The 22047-nt window shown below is 38.2% G+C and overlaps 1 protein-coding gene across 4 annotated transcripts in view; it reads right to left on the reverse strand.

Moving 5' to 3' along the window:
* The window catches only part of LOC111513127 (dynein regulatory complex protein 11), a 45570-nt gene extending 23880 nt beyond the window's left edge, over positions 1 to 21690 (reverse strand). The window contains exons 1-2 of one of the 4 annotated variants that reach the window (XM_023169300.2): positions 19367 to 21690; positions 4360 to 4894 (exon numbers count right to left, since the gene is read on the reverse strand). In XM_023169300.2, coding sequence (XP_023025068.2) covers positions 4851 to 4894; positions 19367 to 21614 — 2292 coding nt within the window. In that variant the 5' untranslated portion in view covers positions 21615 to 21690 and the 3' untranslated portion in view covers positions 4360 to 4850. Of the gene's footprint in view, positions 1 to 4359; positions 4895 to 7278; positions 7895 to 13908; positions 14050 to 19366 lie in introns of those variants that run through there. The other 3 variants (XM_023169293.2, XM_074183221.1, XM_074183222.1) reach the window with 3 other exon arrangements.
* Positions 21691 to 22047: the final 357 nt, after the last annotated feature.

Consider the following 22047-nt stretch of genomic DNA (forward strand, 5'->3'; position numbering starts at 1 on the left):
GCACGTTGTAGTAGAAGATGGCCAATGGTTATTTTTTATAGTATACTGGATGTAACAGGAATCATTTCTTTCGTAATATATAACAGTAATCTGACAAACTCTACAAAAACAAGAAGACAGTTTCTGATAGAGTTGTCTTTCAGTCTCATGTATAACCATCAGAAATGCCGAAGTATGAATGCAAATATCCCAAGGACAATAAGGATGCGCTTGGAAGAGATATGCCATTTGGACGATGATTCAGTACCCGTTCAAAGAAATCCAGGAGAAATTGGGAAATGTAGCTATTGTAGTTGGAAAAAAAATCGTAAAACAAAATATTTCTGTGCGTTATGTAAAAAATATTTATGTTTAGAGCATGTCATCCCGATATGTGAGGATTGCCACAAATAAAATATATAAGTAAATTTAACATGTAATTTCACCCCCTTCCTCTAGCTTTATATGTATAATGCAGTTGAATCATTTTCTATTGGTGTCGATTTCAGTATATTTCAGAATTATATGTTCGTTTTTTTTCTGAAAATTATGTCGTAGGAATAAAATAAATAGTGATCAAAAAGTCGTTTTCTTTTCTACTTTTGCAGAAAATCAATATCTAAATGACCTGTTGAATAGTAACAAAAAATGTTGTGGAAAAAATGATGATAAAACAATATTAATTGAAAAATTCGACAAAATTATTCAATAAATACATATTATTCAACTGGTCTTGTGGACCGTGTGCGACTATTGCTGTGTAAAATGTTACTGCGTCTACCGAAGGGTTAAAACAATGGCAAAACTACATGAATTGAACTTTGAATTGTTTCTACCTCCACCGTATTCGCCAGATTTGGCTCCTAGCGACTACTGGCTGTTCGCAGACCTCAAAAAATGCTCACCAGTAGAAAATTCTACTCGAATGAACAGGTTATTGCTGAAACTGGGGCCTATATTGAGCCAAAAGATAAATCGTTCTATAAAAGTGATATTGAAATGTTAGAATAATATTGTGTGGCTCTCGATGGAGATTGCCTTGATGAATGTAGCCAATTTTGACAAAAAAGCCGCGTTTTCTTTTTTGGACAAGGAATTTTTCAGCCCATGTGTTATGCGTATGATCATCCAACGATTTTGAATGTCAGCAAGTAGATCTGGCAGGGTTACGCCCACCCCAGGTGCATTCTACGGATACTCAAAATATTTGAGAAGTGTTCCTTCATTTCTTTCTACTATGTGGTCATTTTCATCTTTCACTTCGATTTTATTTTCCTCGTTCCACAATATTTACATCTCACGTTGCATTGATCTTTTAGCTATTGGTATTTAGCTTAGTAATCACATGTTAAAAGGTAAGACCTCATTATTCCTCAGCTCGTACAAGTTTCTCAACTTCTGAGAGTTGTCGATCGTATGGGGGCGACAGCTGATTAACGGAAAACAGATTTTAAACAGATTTTTTTTGATATTTCATAGATTTCGAATCATATTAGGCAATGGAAGTCCAAACTGGTAGAATTCACCATGGAAAAATTGTCAACCCCTTTTAAACTAAAGTAGTCTGTAACTGTTCATCTGAAAGTACAAGAAATGATGTCAATGACTCAATATAGCTTGTCAGAGGGTGTGTTTCACCTCCGCCACCTCCAATATTTCACGCTATCGTGCAGAGCGGAGTAACCATTTGTAAAAAGCCTAGCCGAGCTTTTTAATCACTCAAACCGTCCGCCGGACACGGTCAATAATTGATTTTCGATTCCTTTAATCTGATGCGTTTTCCATAAATTTTCATTTCTCCCTTTTCCACTCTACTTTACCTAACATCGGACACACAAATTAGTTTTGATTGATCATGATCGATGAGTAAATACTTCTTCATGCTTGGAGGGTTTATTGAAAGAGTTGACCGACTTTAGGGTGAATCGGGAAAACGGTTGGGGCGAGCTGGTCGTACGAAAACCACGATATTCTTTATAATAAAAATGATTTCTTGCTGGTATTTGATTCTGGTTCAATATTATTCGTAAGAAAGTTGCTCTGTTTTCCTATAATTGGATTACTTGACCTTGTTTGTGTACCTGTAGCTGTTTGTGTTCCTGAAAAGACAGGTAGCCAGATTTCAGTGATGTTCATCGCCCCTTTTATCACGTGATGGGTTGAGGGTTTTTGCTTTACGGTTTCGATCACATATTTTTCAGATGGGCATGGGATTTTTTTAACGAACCATCTGACTTGTTCATTTTTCCCAAATCTCCGAATAAAACTGCAGCTTCTTGGGATTATTGAGATTTTTTTTCAAACTTTCATCACTAGCAATTTTGTTTCCTATAGTAACTTATACAGCATGTTTGTCATACTGAATGTACATAAAATTTTCGCCTCCTATGATTTGAGGCTTTGCATTATATGTTACTTTGACCCCTTCCTTCGAAATCAATTTTTCGACGCAAGTTAGCATTGTCAGGAGACATGAGGAAAAACTCCGTTTTTTGGCTGTTTTGATGATGCATCTTGGGTAGCCTGATGATGCCTTTGTGTTATGATTGTGAATGCTGGAGCCACTATTATATTCATTTCCATTTTTATGAACATACAGTATTGCTTCTAGAATATGAATGGAAGGTTATGTAAATATGACCCGTTTTGTTCACCATTTGATTTACCATGGGTTCTGGAATCAACTTTTTCTAAATCTCTCATTATCTTCTTTTGAAGAATCAATACTTCACTTGCATATGAGGAAGCACCCCATATCAGTATTCCATAGTTTATGTGGCAGTGAGCCATACCAAAATATGCCATTCTCCGCACACCATTCGAAACTAAACTCCTCAGCCCTCCAATGCGTAGCGACACCTTGAGAGCTTTTTACATAACGTTATCGTATGTCCATTCCAATTGATTTTGTTGTCCAAGTGGAATCCCAGTAAACACACCTCTTTGTCACCGTCAGACATTTGGGATCTATTTGCGACAGTTATTTCCTGAGTTTCATTTGCGTTGAAGCATAGAACATTGAGGCTGAAGTATGTTTCGTTTTTTTTTAGTCTTTCACATGACAACTGATCTGGCTGCTCCACTTGTTGGTTACTTATTTCAAAGGTTGCATCATCGGCATATGAAAAAACATCTGCTGTATCAATATATGTGGGAAGAACATTTATATAGAATATAAATGAAAGGGGACCAAGTACGGATCCCTGAGGTACTCCATGCTTGACAATTATGGTATCAGATGCTTTTTAGATAGATCGCAAAGAAGTAAGCGAGTGCAGATACTCAAATCTTCATTATGGGCATTGGTGTCAACAATCTCCGTCATTCAAGGAAATCAAGAAGTCTGTTGTTGACTAGAATTTCAATGATCTTCAATATAATGGGAGTTATGGTGATAAATCTATAGTAAATGTATTCATTAGGATCTCTCTTTTTTAGGATTGGTTTTCTCGACATCATTTGAGGTTCACTGGAAACATTTCACATGAGCAGCAAATACTTGCTAATTGTGCTATAGGCCTACTAAAATCTGTCATCTTCACTATAACGGAACTGATGCTATTGGCATCTGAACTATTTGAATTTTTCAATGAAGCAATTATAGTTTGCATATTACTGGAGTTTTTTCCCAACAATAAACCGTTATTTCTATACCCCCAAAACACTGCCTCAAAGTCACCTTGCCTGCGTTGTGTGACGTTGATCAAGGTCGTTCAAGGTCAAACTCAAAACACCTTCTCAAAAGTAAATTTAACTACTTTGTGTGACGCATGTGAAGGTCATTTGAAGGGGGGGTGAATAAAGGTCATTCAAAGTTGAACCCGGAACACCTTGCCTGCATTGCCGTGTTACGTAGGTCGAAGTCGTTCAAGGTCAAACTCGAAACACCTCCTCAAAGTCACTTTGGCTGCTTCGTGTGATGTAGAGGTCATTTCAAGGTTAAAAGTGGCGAAGGGAAGTTCTGAAATCGTCTTAAACTGACTACTTACAATAGCGTTTTCAAGCATAAACTTTCAGTTGATACAGGTGACACTTTGGGAACATCTTCATTCTATAGGAAGATCAAACTAACTGTTAGCTTGATTTTTCTCTTGAAGATAATCACTTGATGATCGAAACACGTGTCGAGGTGTTGAAATAACGATTTGGTGTTAGGAAAAAACTTCACTAATATTCATTACTACAACAAAGTTTCCAAACAGTGAGCCTTTCAGTAAAATCTTCATCAGATCTGCACCATCAGCACCTGAGACAGTAGTATTTGTAAACAGGTCATCAATTACAGAAGTTGAATGATCATTGAGTGTTAAAGAACACCCTGTATATCGACTGTTTGAATCAGAAAAAATGTTGAACTCAACACTAGGAGAAAAATTAAAGTCTCGTGTGAAGTTGTAATATTGCATGTGGATGTTCAATAAATCATTCAGGATCCCAAGTTTCAGGAACAGTCATCATCGAGAATATCTTATATTAACAGTAAGAGTGGCGTGTAATGCCAAAAACTAATTAAGAAAAGTATTCATTTAATTGCTTTTTCCATGTTATAATATCTCGCCTTCCGAAGTTTTCAGCGCGGGGCGTGTTGAATTAATGGAATTGTCGACGGTTCTGCTCTGCGAAATCTCTTGCGGAGGCTTATCGGCCACCAAAGGGCCGGATTCGATGATAATCAGGGTTGGACTGGATGTGCAAAAACAGAATTCTGGAGTATCCGATTCCTGGATAATGGATTTCAGTTGAATCGCGTTTTCAGGCAGCATGCACTGATTACGGACTAGTAACTCTAAAATAGAGTAGTTCCACTACTGATGATGAATTACGCTGATGAAGATACAGGGTAATCTGCGTCTTACAGAAACAGTGAGAGTCTACCTGGTTACCAGTGCATCAGCGACAGTATTAACGACATTTCCTAGAAGAAATACAGAATGCTTCAATTTCATTTCAAGAAATTGCTCAATTGTTGATCAAAATTCATGTCATTCATAACACATTAGTTTTTCAGGAATTGATTTCGAATTCAACGTTTCCTAAAGAAAATGATTTATTGAACGGAAGTAATTTTTTGTTATCGACCTTTCTGTCGATTTCTTTCACTTTCTACAATGTCAAAATATAAAAATTGTAATAAGGAACTTCCTGTAGTTGTAGAAAGAGCAAACTTTCAACTCCACCACGATGAGTTACTGCGTAAACTCAAAGTATTTTTCACAAAGAAAATTGTTCTATTCATCAGTAGCCTGTCGTATTTAATCATTTTGTATATAAAAAGAGCTGAGAAATTTCAAAGATACTTATCTTAACGTTCCGGAAGCATCCCATACGAGTGAATGCAATTTTTGTTGGGCTAGTATAGATCTCAGCGCATTCGTTTTTTGTGAGAAGTTCTGAAATATTATCTATCTCCAATTCGTCAATTAGTGATGCTGTTTGTGAGGTTGTTTGGTTTTGAATTAAATGTTTATTTCATAATGCATTTATTTTGTATCTAAGAAAGAATCTGAGTATGTATTCATTATTACTCGTTTTTCAAAAAATTTCAGCTGTATTGCTCTGCTATAGAGATAATTTACCATACTTTTTTCAACTTTCGTAGTAGATGTATCTAATCCCATATGTTTCATTTTCATAAACATTTGTATCAAAATAATCTGACTTTTTCAACATTACGTCAGGGATATGAAGTTGAACATCGTGTTCAATCACTGTTGTAAATTAATCGGTAATTTGAGGAAGATTTCAGATCATAATGCACCTGAAATGTCTTCGTCGAATAAAGAACGAACAAAACAGAAATGTGAGTAGAATCAGCCTCAATATCAACCTTCAAATTATGTCCGTGAAATAGATATGGAAATCCAAGGTGGTTTTGCTAGCTCAACTGATATGAAATTGGAACCCTCCTCAATTTTGAAAAGGCTATTGAATAATTGAATTCAAAATTATAGGATGTTGACACTTGTTGCTGATGGCCTGCTCAGATTGATGTGATAGGGGTGTGAGTAAGTTTGACACATGATTGATCAATATATTATTGCACTATTAATCGAATAAACCATGAGTTTATTTGGCTGATTCAAATAGTGGGGCGCAGGTTACAAAAGAAAAATCCGAAGAGAAAGGAAACAGATCTCAACTATCTTTATCTATAGAGTAGGGAGGGTGAGTGTAAGCTCACAGCACTTAGGCCACATGTGACCCATTGTAAATCCTCCCGAGGAGTTGTCCTCCTAGGTCATCGGCCATCATGTCCTTTCCAGGAAGGTGGACAGGTCACTAATAGACATCTCCTTTATATCGGCAGGTATAGGCCCAAGACTCGCCAAACACACACTCTCTTTGGCAACCTTGAGGTGTCTCTCGGTGGCCTCCGCGAAGGTTTTGGAAGGTGCAGCGATATTACTGCCGTGGCTTCTTCAACCTTCTTGGGATTCCCTCTGTGGAGGTGCACAAGTGAGGGAGCTTTCCTGTAAGGGCAGCCGGTTCCCTGCCTTTATTCAAGGCGGAGATCTCGGCGCCCGCCGCAGGAAGTGCCCTTGCTATTGGAGGTGATCTACTATGTTCAGCCTCATTCCAAGCGGTAGATTGGGGTGGAAATTTCTGTTCATCTCCACCCACCGCCTTAGATTGAGGTGAGCACTTCTGTCCAGCCTCGGGATTGGTTTTTGTTTTTGTTGTTTCTGTTTTTGTGTTATTTTATTCATGTGTGTTCCCACGAGCGGCCAGGGAAGAGTTGGTTACCTCTGGCAGAGCCCCGCATTACCAGCGGTGGGCTGATTACAATGAGGTTTCGCCCAGTTCAAGGGGATCATTCGTGACCGCATCTCACCCTGCGGCCATTCAGCTATCGGCACGATTCCTTACACCTTAGCTTCGGTAGGCTGGTTCACGGTGGCATGTTTTGCAAAGGCTTTTAGGGGGTTTTAGTTCCCCTCACCCTACTTATTTCTGCCACTGACCAGGAGTCCGGCGACCCCATCCGTAAGGCCACATTGGCTTTCAGATACAGCTGACAGTGGCTATTATCCCGTGTTATACAGTTTGCAGATGATCGACATTGTGATGAATGGAACGAACTATTCGTTACAGAATATCGTAGATCCAGAAAAAGAACCTACTGAGGAAGCTACGGCATTAGCGAAACGCATCTAGAAATAAAAAAATGTTAAAATTGTTTGATCACAATCTAGGGTAGTGTTAATAATTTCCATTGAGTAACGGGTCAGTCCATTAATTCAATGAAAAATATTCACATGATGATTTTCAGGATGATTCGTTGATGGAATGAAGAAACGGTATGAGGAATATTTTATTTCACCTATTAGATGCATTTTTTTTCATAATACTGAATGACTAAAATATTTGGAGTATTCTGAAATGTGATTTTTGAAAAATCTATTCGAGGAATTTAAAAAAAATATCAGTCCCCAGTCTCTACCAGATTTTTTCAACCAGTGTTACTTCTTTTTATTCTCCTTTTCCTTTTGCCTAGCTTCAAGCTCTCTCTGACCATCTGCCCATTTATTGAATGCCGCCCTCTGTTTGCCTAGCGGAGTCGACTTATACCATTTCAAAAACTTTTTATATTCTTTATCGGAAATGGGCTCGATACCTTCAGCTACGAATATCTCATACACTTCCTGTGGAGTCAAGGGATTATATTTGAGTTGAATGATCCTCCTTGGTGTCATGATTTTCCTTAAAGCTTCTCTAATAACCGAGAAAGGGTAGTTCACGGTAACGCTAGCCAACGCAGTTACGTTGAAGTTTCTATCAACTCCATGATAAGGCATGAGAAGGTCCCGCCAGTAGAGATAGATACTGCCGTAGTCTGGTCTAGGGATTAGGATGTTCCTCTCGAACGTTTTTTTCATCTTTGCCGCCTGTCCCGCCCAAGGTTTACCGGTGATTCCTGCAATCGAAATAATGATATAAATAACTGATACCACTTTAGCGGACTCGCTTCACCATAACATCCGGTCAGGATAGAGTCCAAACAGGATGGGTCACTTTAAGAAGGGATGTATTCCAGGGCTATTTCCTCACTCTCCCTGTATATCACTATTACATCCTTGTGGCACCCTTGGAAACCGGGAGCACAAGGTCATCCATTTGTTTTATATGGATGACAGACTATTGAGGACAGAATATTGTTGTAAATCATGCCCGAAAGGAAATAACGCCGTTCGCCATTGGAAACCAAACGTGACGTAGCTAGAACGTGAGAATATCCAATGTTACCTGCCCCTCGAGAAAAAGCAAGAAACATGCTACCGATGTTCATAGAACTTCAGCGAAATTGTACGCTGTTTCATTGCGATATTTAAACGCTGACTGCAAGCGTATTCGGACAGACACGTACACAGTGAGGAGGACGTAACAGTGCGGTACGCGAAGTAATCTAGTAAGGCGATAGATACTGAAAGGATAGTTGAAATTTTTAGTTGAAGTGTTTGTTGTTTTTAAAGTGGAATAAAGTTTAAGTTCGATTATTCAGTGTAGTCAATTATTGGTGATCCCACGGAGGGAAACGTAACATTTGGTGTCAGAAGTGGGATAATTGACTATAAAAAAACTGTTTCATGGTGAAAACAAGGAGTGTCGATTACGACAAGATGGAAGAACTTAAAAAAAATGTTTGACGCTTTGTAAGCGAGCCCGGCGGAGAATGAAAAACGTAGGAGGGAGGAAGAACGATTACGCCGAAAGGAAGATCGTGAATTATCACTGAATATTGTGGAAAAACGAGAAAGAAACAGGGAGGAATATCGTAAATCACTGGTAAATATTCAGTAGAAACAAAAAAAAGACAATCAGATGTACATTCATTTATTTGAAGATTTTGAAACTTCCCAAGAAACAAAGGAGGGATGGGAAAAATTTGTCGATGAGAAGCTTGATGCGGTTGAAAGAAAATTTGAAGAGGAGCTTGAAGGAGTCGGAAAAAAATTTGAAAGAGAGCTTGAAAAAAGCTTAAAATAGTCGACAAAAAGTTTTGAGAGGTTTTCCGGGAACTTCGGAAAGAATCGCCGGACCCGAAAAGGATTACTGAGGATGCCTAGTTAACAGAAAAAGTACTTTTCACCAGACGTGATAAGGTAGCAGGCAGATACTCCTTTATGGACAGCTCTGATAGGGAGATAAGCTCCCCTACCTATCACCGCTTCGGGTTCCCTTTGACCCGAAGGGTAGCAACCTGTAAGGGTCCCTTGTCCAGGGATACGGACAGACAAGTTGAGGAATCACCTGACCATGGAGTGTTAGGGTCGTTAACAGCCTCTGAGGGTGACACTACCTTCCTGACGAGGTGAGACATCATTGTAGCGCCGAAGGAGGATCCCGCCTTGAAAACTGTTTGAGAATGGATTGCCAAAGGAGAGAAGCCGGAATGGCAAGAGATTTCCAAGCACGGCCAGTAGGAAAAGGGTTACTGGCTCCAATGGGACTCCATGAGCATTCGAGATGAACTACTCACTCGGAAATGGGATGGTAAAACCCACATATTCCAGATGACCCTTCCTAAGATGTGTATCTCGAGAATCCTCGAACAGCTTCACGATGGTCGTACGATGACGCGACGGTTTATATACCATACATGTTGTTAACTGGTAGGGAACTGAAGTTTCCGATAGATGTATTGTATGTCAGTCCTTTCGATGAATCTCAAGAAGTCGGAAGTCCAACGTCGGAAAGGTTTGTGTCTCAAGTTGCAGAGACCATGGCAAGGATCTTGGTAGCCAAAAAGATGAAGGATCTGGTGTACAGAATCCAATTGTCACCCAGAAGCAAGCCTGAAGTTATCCACATAGAGAGGCTGAGTCCTTTCGTAGGTCGTGATGTTCCTCTTGGAATGTTGTTCGGGGCGAACAACCTCAGGGAAGGGGGTAGTATTGTAAATCATGCCCGCCACTGGAAACCAAACGTGACGTAGCTGAGAGCGTGGGAATATCCAATGTTACCTGCCCCTCGGGAAAGAGCAAGAAACATGCTACCGATGTTCATAGCACTTCGGCGAAATTCTACGCTGTTCCATTGCGATATTTAAACGCTGGCTGCAAGCGTATTCGGACAATCACGTAGACAGTGAGGTGGACGTAACAGTGCGGTACGCGAAGTAATCTAGGAAGGCGATATACATTGAAATAATAGTTTAAATTTTTAGTTGGAGTGTTTGTTGTTTTTAAAGTCAAATGAAGTTGAGCTTGATTATTCAGTGTAGTCAATTATTGGTCAACCCATGGGGGAAAACGTAACAATATCCATCAGTGCTTGAGGGTGGTACACGCTTGAGGAGGTACACGCTTGCTATCGGTTTGAAATTGGAATCTGTTTTTCCGTTAACCAGCTGTCGCACTCCTATAAACGGCAACTCTCAAAGGTCGAAACATGTACGAGCTGAGGAATAAAGAGGTATTACCTTTTAAGTTGTGAAAATTGATAGTCCGGACTTGCGGTTCGAACTTCCCGTTCACACAGCAGTTGATTGAGTGAATGGAGCAAATCACCCACGTCAACCCAACCGGCTACCGTCCCCACCGTCGGGATAGATAAATGTGCAATGGTCTATCTCAAATGAGATGGGAGGAATACGGAGAGGGGTTGTAAATTACACTCGAAAGGAGCTCAGCAACTCGACGTAAAGACACAAAAGTTCGTATGGAAATTTCAAATTTAGAGGTGCTCCAAGTCAGACGATATTCCATATAATAATTCTATGATTTCATTCTCATAATAAAATTGGAGTTGATATGGAAAAATGTGAATGGGTTTTGAATATTTCTGCAAATGGAGAAGATACAGCAAAAAAAAGCGGAACTGAAGAAGTTGAATTCGATACTTTGTATCTCCCAATAATAAATCTACTTTCTATATCTTACCGTTTCCTAGATTATACTCGAGTCTGGGTAGCCATGTATATGATAGACTATTGAAATGAAATTTCAACTACGTGAGAAGTTTTCAATTTTCAGTTGGACTTTTAGAAATTTCGGGAGGAAATACTAGTGTCTTCAACTCCCCATCGACAACTTTTTGGTAACTTTCCAAATACTGGTCAGTTTGACAGCCAAAAGAATATCGTTTTTCGAAAACGGAATATTTTTTTGATGACGGTTCATTTCTGAAATATAATTCTATTTTGAATAAAAGTAGTTTTTTGTGGAGAAAATCATAGTTTTCATTAAGGGGTTGCCAAAAGTTCTCTAGATCAACATAGGAAAGAAAAGTTTTTCTCTTGACCAGCCTGGCTGGGGTAACTTTAGGGTTCTTTCTCCTGGGTCGCATGTCCCGCTAGAATTCTCCTTCGCTATGACTATTATTTTTGAAGGCGTTCTTAAGGTGATTGAGTTCCTCAGGAACACTCTCAGATCTATAGAAATGTCGTAGGGAGGGTGAGTGTAGGCCCACAAGAGATAGGCCACATGCGACCCGTTGTACATCCTTCCAAGGAGTTGTTCTCCTAGGTCATCGTCCATTCCAGGAAGGTGGACATGTCTCTGGGAGACATCTCCTTCATATCGGCAGGTGTAGGCCAAGACTCGATTGACGATAACTCCGGACATTCGCATAGGACGTGCCTGACAGTTCCATCTTCCTGTTCACACATCCTGCATAGAAGTGTGTCCACTAGCCCTATATTGCGGGGGTGTCAGAAATCCTACTGTTAAGCGTAGATTTTTCCTGGCCATCGCCAGATATTTCTTCGGCGCCAGCTTCACAGGGTCGCCCAGGGTAATCTTGACAAGATTGCATCCTTCACTTTCACCCCATCTCTTTGGAATTGAGCATGGGTGTGACGTTTGGCTTGTTTGGCAATTGTCGAAGTCATCAGGCCGTAGATGTCACTGAGTCCTCTTATATGGGGACGGGTCTTGTTGAAACTAAATAAATACATTAAAAGTTTCCATTATTTCCACAATTTTTTTTTCAATAAAACGATGGGTAAACATTCGTTATCGAAGTGATATTTGTAACACTTTTATACGGAATTAGGTGTTTTGCTAGTTTTGCTAGCAGCAAGATTATGTGTATGGAAAATACGAAATGGGAAACCTTTTACACGAGAATCATTATAGATCCAAGGTAAGACAGATATCAATGATGTCAAAAGGCGATTCAAAATTGATATTATCTATTGTATCCATTGAAAATCACGGAAATAAATCGTTTTTTTGTGATATTGTTTTTATACAGGCCAACGATGAAAAAACTTTTTTACTCAAAACACCTCATTATTCCGTTTAGGGTGCTTAATTCAAATATGACACTTCTTCCACTTACCATTTCTTCACATTTATATTAAATTCTTTGATTAATTACAGAATTTATCAGCTTTTATATACTACAAATAAAATTATAAATTAATTTGTGCTGGATGTAGAAGAGTTGGCAGCACTGCTGAAACACATTCACTGTCCAAAAAGAGGGGAATTATATTATTCTGTCTGTTCACAGCTGATGTTTTGTTTACTGTAAACCTAACCTTACTTTCTGATTTCCATTACATGTGCTCATTGAAATTTCTAATCGCGAGTGTGAAAACTCTGCTGATAGTTTTTGTTATATTTGTGGTGAGTTTGTAATTAAAAATATCGAAGAAACACTGCAGACTTTGTAAAAAAGTTCATTTCTTATATTTTGGAATTAAACTTGGTGATCAGGATAAATCTTGGGCCTTGCATAAGGTATGTTATGTTTGTATTGAAGATCTTAGAAAATGGTCAAAAAAGGAGAAAAAAGCCTTTAAGCACGCTGTTTCTATGGTGTGGAGGGAACCTAGAAACCACACTGATGATTGCTACTTTTGTAGTATTGATATTACTGGCCATAACTCGAAAAACAAGAAGGTAATCAGCTATCCTAACCTAATTTCCGCCATCCGAGCAGTAGGGCACGATGTAGATTTGCCGGCCGCAGAACCTCCAGATGATTTGAATTCTGTTCAAACTGAAATGTTTTCTGATGTACTGTCAGATATAGATGAGCAAGATGATGAAGAGTTCCAATGTGCTTCAGCAAATATAGAGCCTAAACTGTTTACTAAGATTGAGCTTAACGACTAGGTTAGGGATCTTTGGTTAACAAAAGAATAAGCTGAATTGCTTGGTTCTATACTAAAAGAAAAGAACTTGTTGCCAGTTGGAACTAGCATATATGTGTATAGGAAGAGAGAGCAGCAGTTTTCGAAATTCTTCTCAGTCCAGCCGTTTCCTTGGATAAAGAGTCGGCATGAAGAGTCAACCCACCTTAGGATAATGTTATTATCTACCGAAGCTTTGGCTGAATCTTGGTGGCACTCTAGTACTAGCCGTGAGGTAACACGTTGTCTGTTCAAGGCTAATAGGGCTTGTCTGCTCTCAGTGCAGATTGTTATGTTTTTGCCAGAAATTCCTTTCCTGGTTATTCCTTTTGTGGCGATTGAGATACCAGTTGGTAGTTATAATTGAAAGATCTGTGAACAATTACGCAGCCCTCACTCAGTTTTAAGATATGGAATAATATCCTGGGGCAGTGCATCAAAATGTCATCTTGAAAAAGTGTTTATCCTGCAGAAATCCGCTGTAAGTATAACTTCTGCCAGGTGGGATGAAACTTGCCGTCCAATATTCAAAAATCTCAAAATAATGTACACTGTATTCAGGCTATTGTTCATAAAAATCTACTACATATTCGACTGAATACAAATAATTATATCTCTCTTACAGACATACACCATCATGATACTATAAGTGAATCAGATCTTGTCATGCAAGCAAATAGACTGAAAAGGGTGGATGATATTGACCTTAAGCTATACAACACCCTGCCACTAGACTTCCGCAATTTCTCATTTAGAAAACTCAAGTACTTACTGAAGTTTTTTTAACTGAAAATCCTCTGTATAACATCAATGAATTTTATGGAATTGTCCAAATGAATGAAGATGCCTTCAAGGTGGACTCCTGAATAATATGTTCTCCGTTGTTTAATTTTGTATGTGTATTGAAATGTAAATCACACGTAAATCTCGATGTAATAATTCAACCTTATGATCACCGTCTAATTCCCAAACTCTACCATGTTTGTAATCTAAAAATTCAGATGTGTTAATTTATTTTAATGAGTATGTCTTCATATTTTTTACTCCTCAATTTATGACTACCATTGATTGTGAAATCTTAAGATCTTTGTAGCCTGGTTTCAATTGCGCCATTTGTTTTGACATGTCTTCAAACATTGTGTTTCTCAAGACGAATGAAGACATTATTTGTTCAGGTACCTTTCTACGTAAGTTGGTTTCCTGTACAATTCATGGCCCTTTCAAGAAGAATGGGTTTCTCGTACCATCGCGGATTTGATTTTTGGGTCTGTTGACCCAAAATATTATACATATACTTACTTTACCGTTTTACGAGCTAATTTATGTCTATGTCTTTCGAATACGAAAAAACCTGGGTATATTAGCGAATTCTCTTCGTCAATTCTCTCGATTTCTAAACTTCCCCGGCAGATGTCAGAAGAGTTTTAAAATTAATGTATATGACAAGTTATTGATGAATAAAAGATTTTTCTTGGCAAAAAATACTTCGAACTTAAGCAATAACTCGTCGTGGCGCATTGAAAATTTTGCCGTTTTCACACCTGTATTAATTTTCCATTACAATTTTTATATTTTTCAGATTGTGGAAGGTGAAATTACCGAAAGAAAGTCGACAAAATAATAATTCTTTATTGTTTAGAATTGGAGTACAAAAATATATTAAAACAAATTTGACGATTCAACAAAGATAAATAATGAAAGTGGGGTTCGATTTTAATCCCATTAATCTCATGAGACATAAAAAGAACAGAACCCGTTCACGTTTAACCCCATAGCAAACGTTTCACGAGTATCCCGATCATTATCCACTTACGTAAATATGGACGAAGCTTCGGCATCAGCAGTTTATCACGCAAAATCGAAACCTAATACCATATTTAATCGCTCGGTTCATCGAATAAAAACCGCCGAAAATCATGTACTAACGAAAGAGTAAATACTGCATATCATGAAAGCTATTTGCTCGTTTATTATTCATTAATGAATAATTGGTATGGATCACTGATCATTGTCAAGAATGAATGGAGACATATTGGATTCAGCAAATTAACCGTTATTCTCGTGGAGGTAATAGGAATGAAACAATGTTCGAATGCCCATTTATGTGATTCGAAAAGCGAGTTGTGAATATTCATAAAGAGAAAATTAATCAGTTGAGAACACTTTTTCCACATCAGTTTAGCGCCTTTCATCAGATCCGTTAGCATTATCAGGTGTATCGTTTTTTTCTGGTGTGGGAAAAGTTTATTCATTAACTTTTTCAAAGACAAAACACAACCACTACAGGAAAATCCTCAAGGCGCTCCAAGACCGGTGTCATTGGCATCGCTTTGGGCTTTGCCAAACACCTGGATGTCAAGAAGATTCATGCACTTCCGGCAGGATCTTCCAGGATTTGCTTACTTCAAGACGTTCATCAACCCTTCGAGGTTTGATACCAAACAGTTGTTGGACTACAGATGAGCTACGATGTCTAACAGGCCTTCTCACAGGTCACTGTCATTTGAATCATCATATGTAGAGACTCGGACTGTCGGAAGACAGTGTGTGTCGTCTCTGTTTGGAAAATGATGAAGCAATAGAGCACATACTTTGTGCCTGCCCCGCTGGAGACCGAATCAAGTTTTTAGAGTTCGGCAGAGCCGTACTCTTACCATCTGAAAAACCACTCACCATACAAAGTAATTGGCTTCGTTAAGAAGCTGGGTTTATTTGGTCGAGTGTGAGCCACAATAAACCCTTGCGGGTTGAGGTGGAGTGTCGAATAGACCCACTCACCTTGGACCTCACCTAACCTAACGTCTAAGAGTGGCATCTGTGCGAAAGTAGCGATTCAAGTTGGGTTTGAATGGTTGGAGACTGAATTAATTTGGAAAAACGTTCCCAGAAACTTCATTCCACATAAAAGCAGTTCTTCAAATGAAATAGTTCCTGAACAGTAAGTTCGAGGTCTGCTGGGTTCGACCTCAAAATGATGAGCAGTCACAGTCCGTGATTTTCGTGTCTCCAATCAGGTGGATGGCTCTTTTCTAGATGGAATCCAGCAGCTTCAGGGTATACTTAGTGGCGCAGCTCCTTACATATGAACAATACTCCAAAGAAATTCTGATCTGAGCTTCATAAAGCATCAAAACTTGTTGAGGTGTGTACAGTTTTCTGTTCTGAATCCCCTCAAGAAGTTCCGGGCATGTAATGAAGCCATTTAATGATTTGTAGATGTAGATAATGATGTAGTTCAGCATTCTCTCTTCTTCTGCTTAACGAATCAAGGTTAGGACTTTTTAAAAAGTTGCATAATCATGATTATGAAAGTGCATATTCATTTCATTTTAGCAAAAAATAGTCTCAGGAATTCATGTTGGACCCAGTCTAAAAAATGGTGATCAAATAATCGAGTCATATTCTAAGCGGGAGATTATTGGGACAAGATACACCTTCTTCACTGAACTGATTGATGATTGGTTGTAGTTTTGTAATATAAAGCCCGATAGCTTCAATGTATTGACAGCAATATGATTTAAATGATCTACAAATCGCAATTGCTTCTAGATCCTCTATTGCAGTGACACGTGTTTTGGTGGATGATCATTCAAGTAGTATGAGGTATAGAATTCACTATTTACTATGTGAACCCTGATAGAACTACATTTGGTGATGTTCTTATGTGAATTGTTTTCAATACACCACCTATCCAATCAATTTGAATCATGTTTTAACATAGTGACATCGTCTAATGATTCTTTTGGTCTGATAATTTTAAGATTATCTGCGAACATTAAAAATTTTGAATTTTCAAAACATCAAAATAGATGTTGAACACAAGAGGTGAAGTTGCTGAGATCAGCCAGTCAAGAAGCTTCCAAATCATGATTGGGACAGATCTGTGGAACCAAATAATCTCATCTTGGGTAATGATATGATGTGATCAACAGGTTCAAATCTGTATAGACTGCACCCATCTGACCTTTCCTTTCAGTACCTCTATGATAATTTGCTCGAACACCAATTGATTGGTGACTGTAGACTTTTCTATAGAAAAACCAGGTTGATTATTCATAAAACGATCTCGACTGATCAGTTATCAAGCCATCCAAAACGGTAAGGAAACCTACTTCTGTATCTGTATCTGTAGAGTAGAGAGGGTGAATGTAGGCCCACAGCACGTATGCCACATGTGACGCATTGTCCTTCTTCCCGAGCAGTTGTCCTCCTAGGTCATCGTCCATCCTGTCCCTTCCAGGAAGGTGGACATGGCTCTGGGAGACATCTCCTTTATACGATGATAACTCCGGACATTCGCATAGGACATGCCTGACAGTTTCTTTCTGTTCACACATCCTACATAGAGGTGTGTCCACTAGCCCCATATTGTGGAGGTTTTTCCTTAGTTGACAGTGGCCAGTCAGAAATCCTACTGTTGAGCTTAGATTTTTCTCCTGGTCCTTATTATTTGTCTCGAAATGGAAGGACTCCAATTCGAACATTTATTGCACAATTATTTTTTTGTGTATATAAATTACTTACTTCATTTCAATTTTCATTATGATCTGTAAAAAAAATCTGTTTGGAAATCTGTTTTTCCGTTAATCAGCTGTGGCCCCCATACGAACGACAACTCTCAGAAGTTGAGAAACTTGTGCGAGCTAAGGACTAACGAGGTCTTACCTTTCAATGTGTGATTCCTAATACGGTTGCAGAATCATTCCAGCTTCAACCAGATAAATTCTCTCGAAGAAAATATCTGGTCGAGGCGGGAATCGAACCCATGGTCTTCCGATCGTGAGTCGGGCGTACTACCACCGCGTCCAATTCCTCAATGAATATAGTGTTCAATTCGGATGTGACATATCAACATATATAATATATTTTTGTTGTAGATATGTTTCAGATGCTCATAAAAGGTTTTCGTATTCGAAGTTCATTGAAGAAAACGCTCAGAGCAATGGAAAAAATATGAATAGGTAGATACCTAAAAATGAAAAAAACTCTCGAAAAACTCTACAGTACATAGGGAGACGTGAAAGTTGCCATTGTGTTTTTATTCAACTCAGTCAACCAATTTCCAGGGCCGTAATTCAAAAGGGAATAATTCATACAATTATAATCGAATATTACCGAAAAATTCCGAAATATAAAATTGAATTTAATTTCTCAGTATGAAGTGAATGTCTACGATCCAAAAACTACAACAAAAAATACAGGTCCGTATTTAAAAATTCAAAGATGAGGTGGCCCAAGTCAGATGACACCCTGTATAAAAGATTCATGGATATATTCTGAGAGCCCACATCAAGTGCCAATATCGAAATAAGAACAGATTTTCAATATGTCTGCGAATGATAATAATAATAATGATAATAATAATAATAATAATGTTTATTTTGGAAAATGCCACAAATATTTGTATGAAAAATAATTACAACATGTAAAATGACGTCACACACAATTGGGTATATTTCAAAACTGATGTTTTGAAAAATCCTCAAAACAATACGGTTCTAGATCTACAAGTATATTTTTGATGTTTTTTTTTTTTAATTGATTGCTTCTAGCAGGATGTTTAACAAGTACTGGTAACTTGTTGTTAGAGAAGATACAGGCAAAAGATAATTTGGGATTTTTTGGTTTTTCCTGTATATCTCCAGAACCAAAAGAGCTATATTCGATTTCTTCACATCATTGAATAGGTTTCTAAAATAGGCAACTTTGCCATGATTTAACCGACACTCTATCTCTTATCGTTTACGAGATTCTCTTGTACAAATACGAATTTGAATAGCCCTTTATATTGATTGAGGTGTTATAAATTGATATTAGGGGATCTTTTTGAATATTCTGTCAAGAAATTTGAAAAACACACATCACCATAATACCTAGTATCGGGTTGGTCATTTAATGCAATAGTTTCCAAATTCTAGTTATTATACAAGAAATTATGAGGCCAATTAACCAATAGGTTTTCAAAATACGCAACTTTGCCATAATTCAACCGACATACTATCTCTTATCGTTTACGAGATCCCCATGTAGAGAAACGAATTCGAATAGCCCTGTATATTGATTGGGGTGTTATAATTGATATCAGGGAATCATTTTGAATATTCTGTTGAGAAATTTGAGAAACAATTTGCAATCCCATCACATCACCATAATACTTAGTATCGAGTTAGTCATTTTACGCCATAGTTTCCAGATTCTAGTTATTATACAAAAAATCATGAGACCAATTATACTAAGTTTCAGATTCACCAATGATTGTACTCGGCAATATGGAAACGAAAGTGAAATTTAAAAATTCTTACTCACCTAATACTAAAACCCTGTTTTCTGGGGTGATGGTTTTGATGATTCCTTTCATGAGTTTCTTTCCAATTCGTTTTGGATCCAGTTCCTTCTCTTCTTTAGGCACCTTCTTATAGAATATCCTCTCAGCTCCATCGAAATATAATATAGAGGGAGCTAATAATTTTGACATTTTATTGATCAGATGTATGAACATTTTCATTCCTTTTGGTCCAGGATATTTTCCTGCTGTTCTTTCTGGAGAAAGGTCGAATAGGACACACTTAGTTTCATTGAATATTGCATTAGCCAATAAGTGTTTTCCACTCTGTCTTGGTCCAGCAATCAAAACTGATCTAGGTCTTTTCATCACTTCGACGCCCAGAGGCGCGATACAATTCATAACAACAGCTTGCCTGACATCAAGGAGGGTAGCTGGTGGATCGAAATCCTTATTTCTGAGCTCCCAATTCGTGTAGCTGAAGTCTCCTCCAAACTGGTCTAGTCTGGTGGAAGGATAAGTTCTTATGATGCCGTTGTCGTAAAGCTCTTGAAATAAATCTTCTGTTGTTCTGTTGGCTGTTGGATCCTTCTTTCCTTTCTTACCCTTCTTTTTCTTCTTTCCCTTTTTCTTGTTTTTCTTTTTGCCCTTTTTACCCGTGAGTCGTATTTTGTCTTGTTCTAGAGCATCTTCTAGCATTTCCAACTCTATTCTCATCAGCTCGTCAATCTTCTTCCTGACTTCTAATTGAACCTCGTAGCATTTTTCTTCGGTTATCATATCCATATAGTGTTTCTCCAGGGGATTTTCAAAATCGTTGCGCTCATCCCATATTGTTTTGTGTTCTTTCATACCTTCATCATAAATAGCTTTCGCAGCAGTATCCGTGTACTCAAATTCAAATTCACCAGGATTCTTCTTCTTTTTCTTTTTGGCTTCCGCTTCTTTTTTCTTTTTTTCGGCTTCTTTCTTCTTCTCCGCCTCTGCCTTTTTCAGCTTCTCTAATTTTTCTTTCTCTTTCTGTTTATCAGCACCGCCTGCTTTCACTTTTTCTCTTCTTTTCCTTTCATATTCATCCAAATACTCTTTGGGGGTCATTGTTTCTCCCCTGACCACTAATATAGTACCACCTTTTTCTTCAGGAGGATACTTATCGAATAACCTAGCTTCAACGTACCAAATACGGAACCATTCCCTAATTTCATCTCCGATGTCTTCCATTAGGCCAGGAGCGACGACTCTAAGAATTCTCGCTTTTTCCTGATCGATTGATTGAATATACTCTCGAATTCGTTGGTCTCTGTATTCCCTCCGTTTGTTCAGGTTTTTCTCGAATATCTCGAATTCTTTCTTCGATCTCCAACTCGGTTCATACATTTTGATGAGCATTCTTCTTTCGAGTTCTTTGAATTTCATCAGTTCACGAGCACTGTGTCCCCGCCAAGCAGTCTGTATTTTTATCGGAGATGGAGGAGTCTTGGCTGCTTCTTCGATTTGAGGTGTTTTCTGTGACTGGGGTTGGAGTTGTGCAAGTTTTTTCGCTGCCTCGTTCCTTCTAAATATTTGGACTTTTATGAAGAAGTACATTCGTTCTTGTCTGGCTCTTTCAGCGGTCTGGATCATATTTATGCTGTTAGTGATGACTTGCTTACGTTTAATCTCCTCCATTTCTTCCTCTGATACCGCCAATTTGTCTTCCGTTACAATTATGGTCTTAGGACGTCTACTTTTCTTGTCTTTAGATTTTTTTCCCTCTTCGACAACTTCTTCTGGCTGTACTACCTTTTCAGACTCATCTGCATCATGCGTTGGTTCTTCAGATTCAGGGGAGACAAATATTTTTTCACCCTTTTGAAGTTTTTGCCACATATCTTCAATATATATAGGTCTTGAATGAAACATTGAAGGATGAAGAATTTCGACATCATACGGTATCAGTTTGAGCTCAACCAAGCTACCATCGATGTAGTGGAACTCGGAAAAGTCGATTGTTTTCAACTGGTCATTCAGTTCACTGAGCCTTATTATTGCTGCATCCAGAAGCTTCTTCACGGTTTTTCTCTTCTGGGGTTGAGCCATTTGGTCTAAACAACCATCGATTTCTTGCACTAGTAAGGAATACTTGGCGTACAGACCTCCCAAAAGCATATTTGCGAGATTTCTGTTTGGTATTGGCTTAGCTTTCTTCCGAAAGATTTCATCTCTCATATAAACGTCTTCAAGCTGCTTTTTATTTACTATCCACCAATTTGTATAGTATTCAAAAGACATGTTGAATTTAAGGAGGGTCAAATATTTGAACGTGAATTTTGGTATTCATAGGTTATCAATTTTTGACATATCTGTCACCGAATTTACAGCTATAAAGCGATGTTGGAAGTGGGACTGATTATGTTCGGAAAAATTTGATTCTGATTTCAGATAGAGGAGTTCAACATGAACATATTTATATCTGTATGAACAATAATTTCATCGTTCAACAACTATATTCCAACAAGTGAGTTTTCCATATAAAAGGTTAATTTTTCTCTCTGTTTTTTTTGCTGGAGTATGGAAGAGTATGGTATCGATTTCAATAATCTCGGTGGCCCTTGAACATCTGCACTCAGATACTTTTCATATTTGTTCATAGATATTATCAAGTACTATCAGCGTGTGTGGCATGACGGTTTTTTGGCCAAATTTCGATGCCATGGTTCGTCAG

This window comes from Leptinotarsa decemlineata, unplaced genomic scaffold (genome assembly GCF_025532065.1).
Source record: "Leptinotarsa decemlineata unplaced genomic scaffold, Ldec_3_MD MMD2_tig00026336_RagTag_RagTag, whole genome shotgun sequence".
NCBI classification, from domain to species: domain Eukaryota; kingdom Metazoa; phylum Arthropoda; class Insecta; order Coleoptera; family Chrysomelidae; genus Leptinotarsa; species Leptinotarsa decemlineata.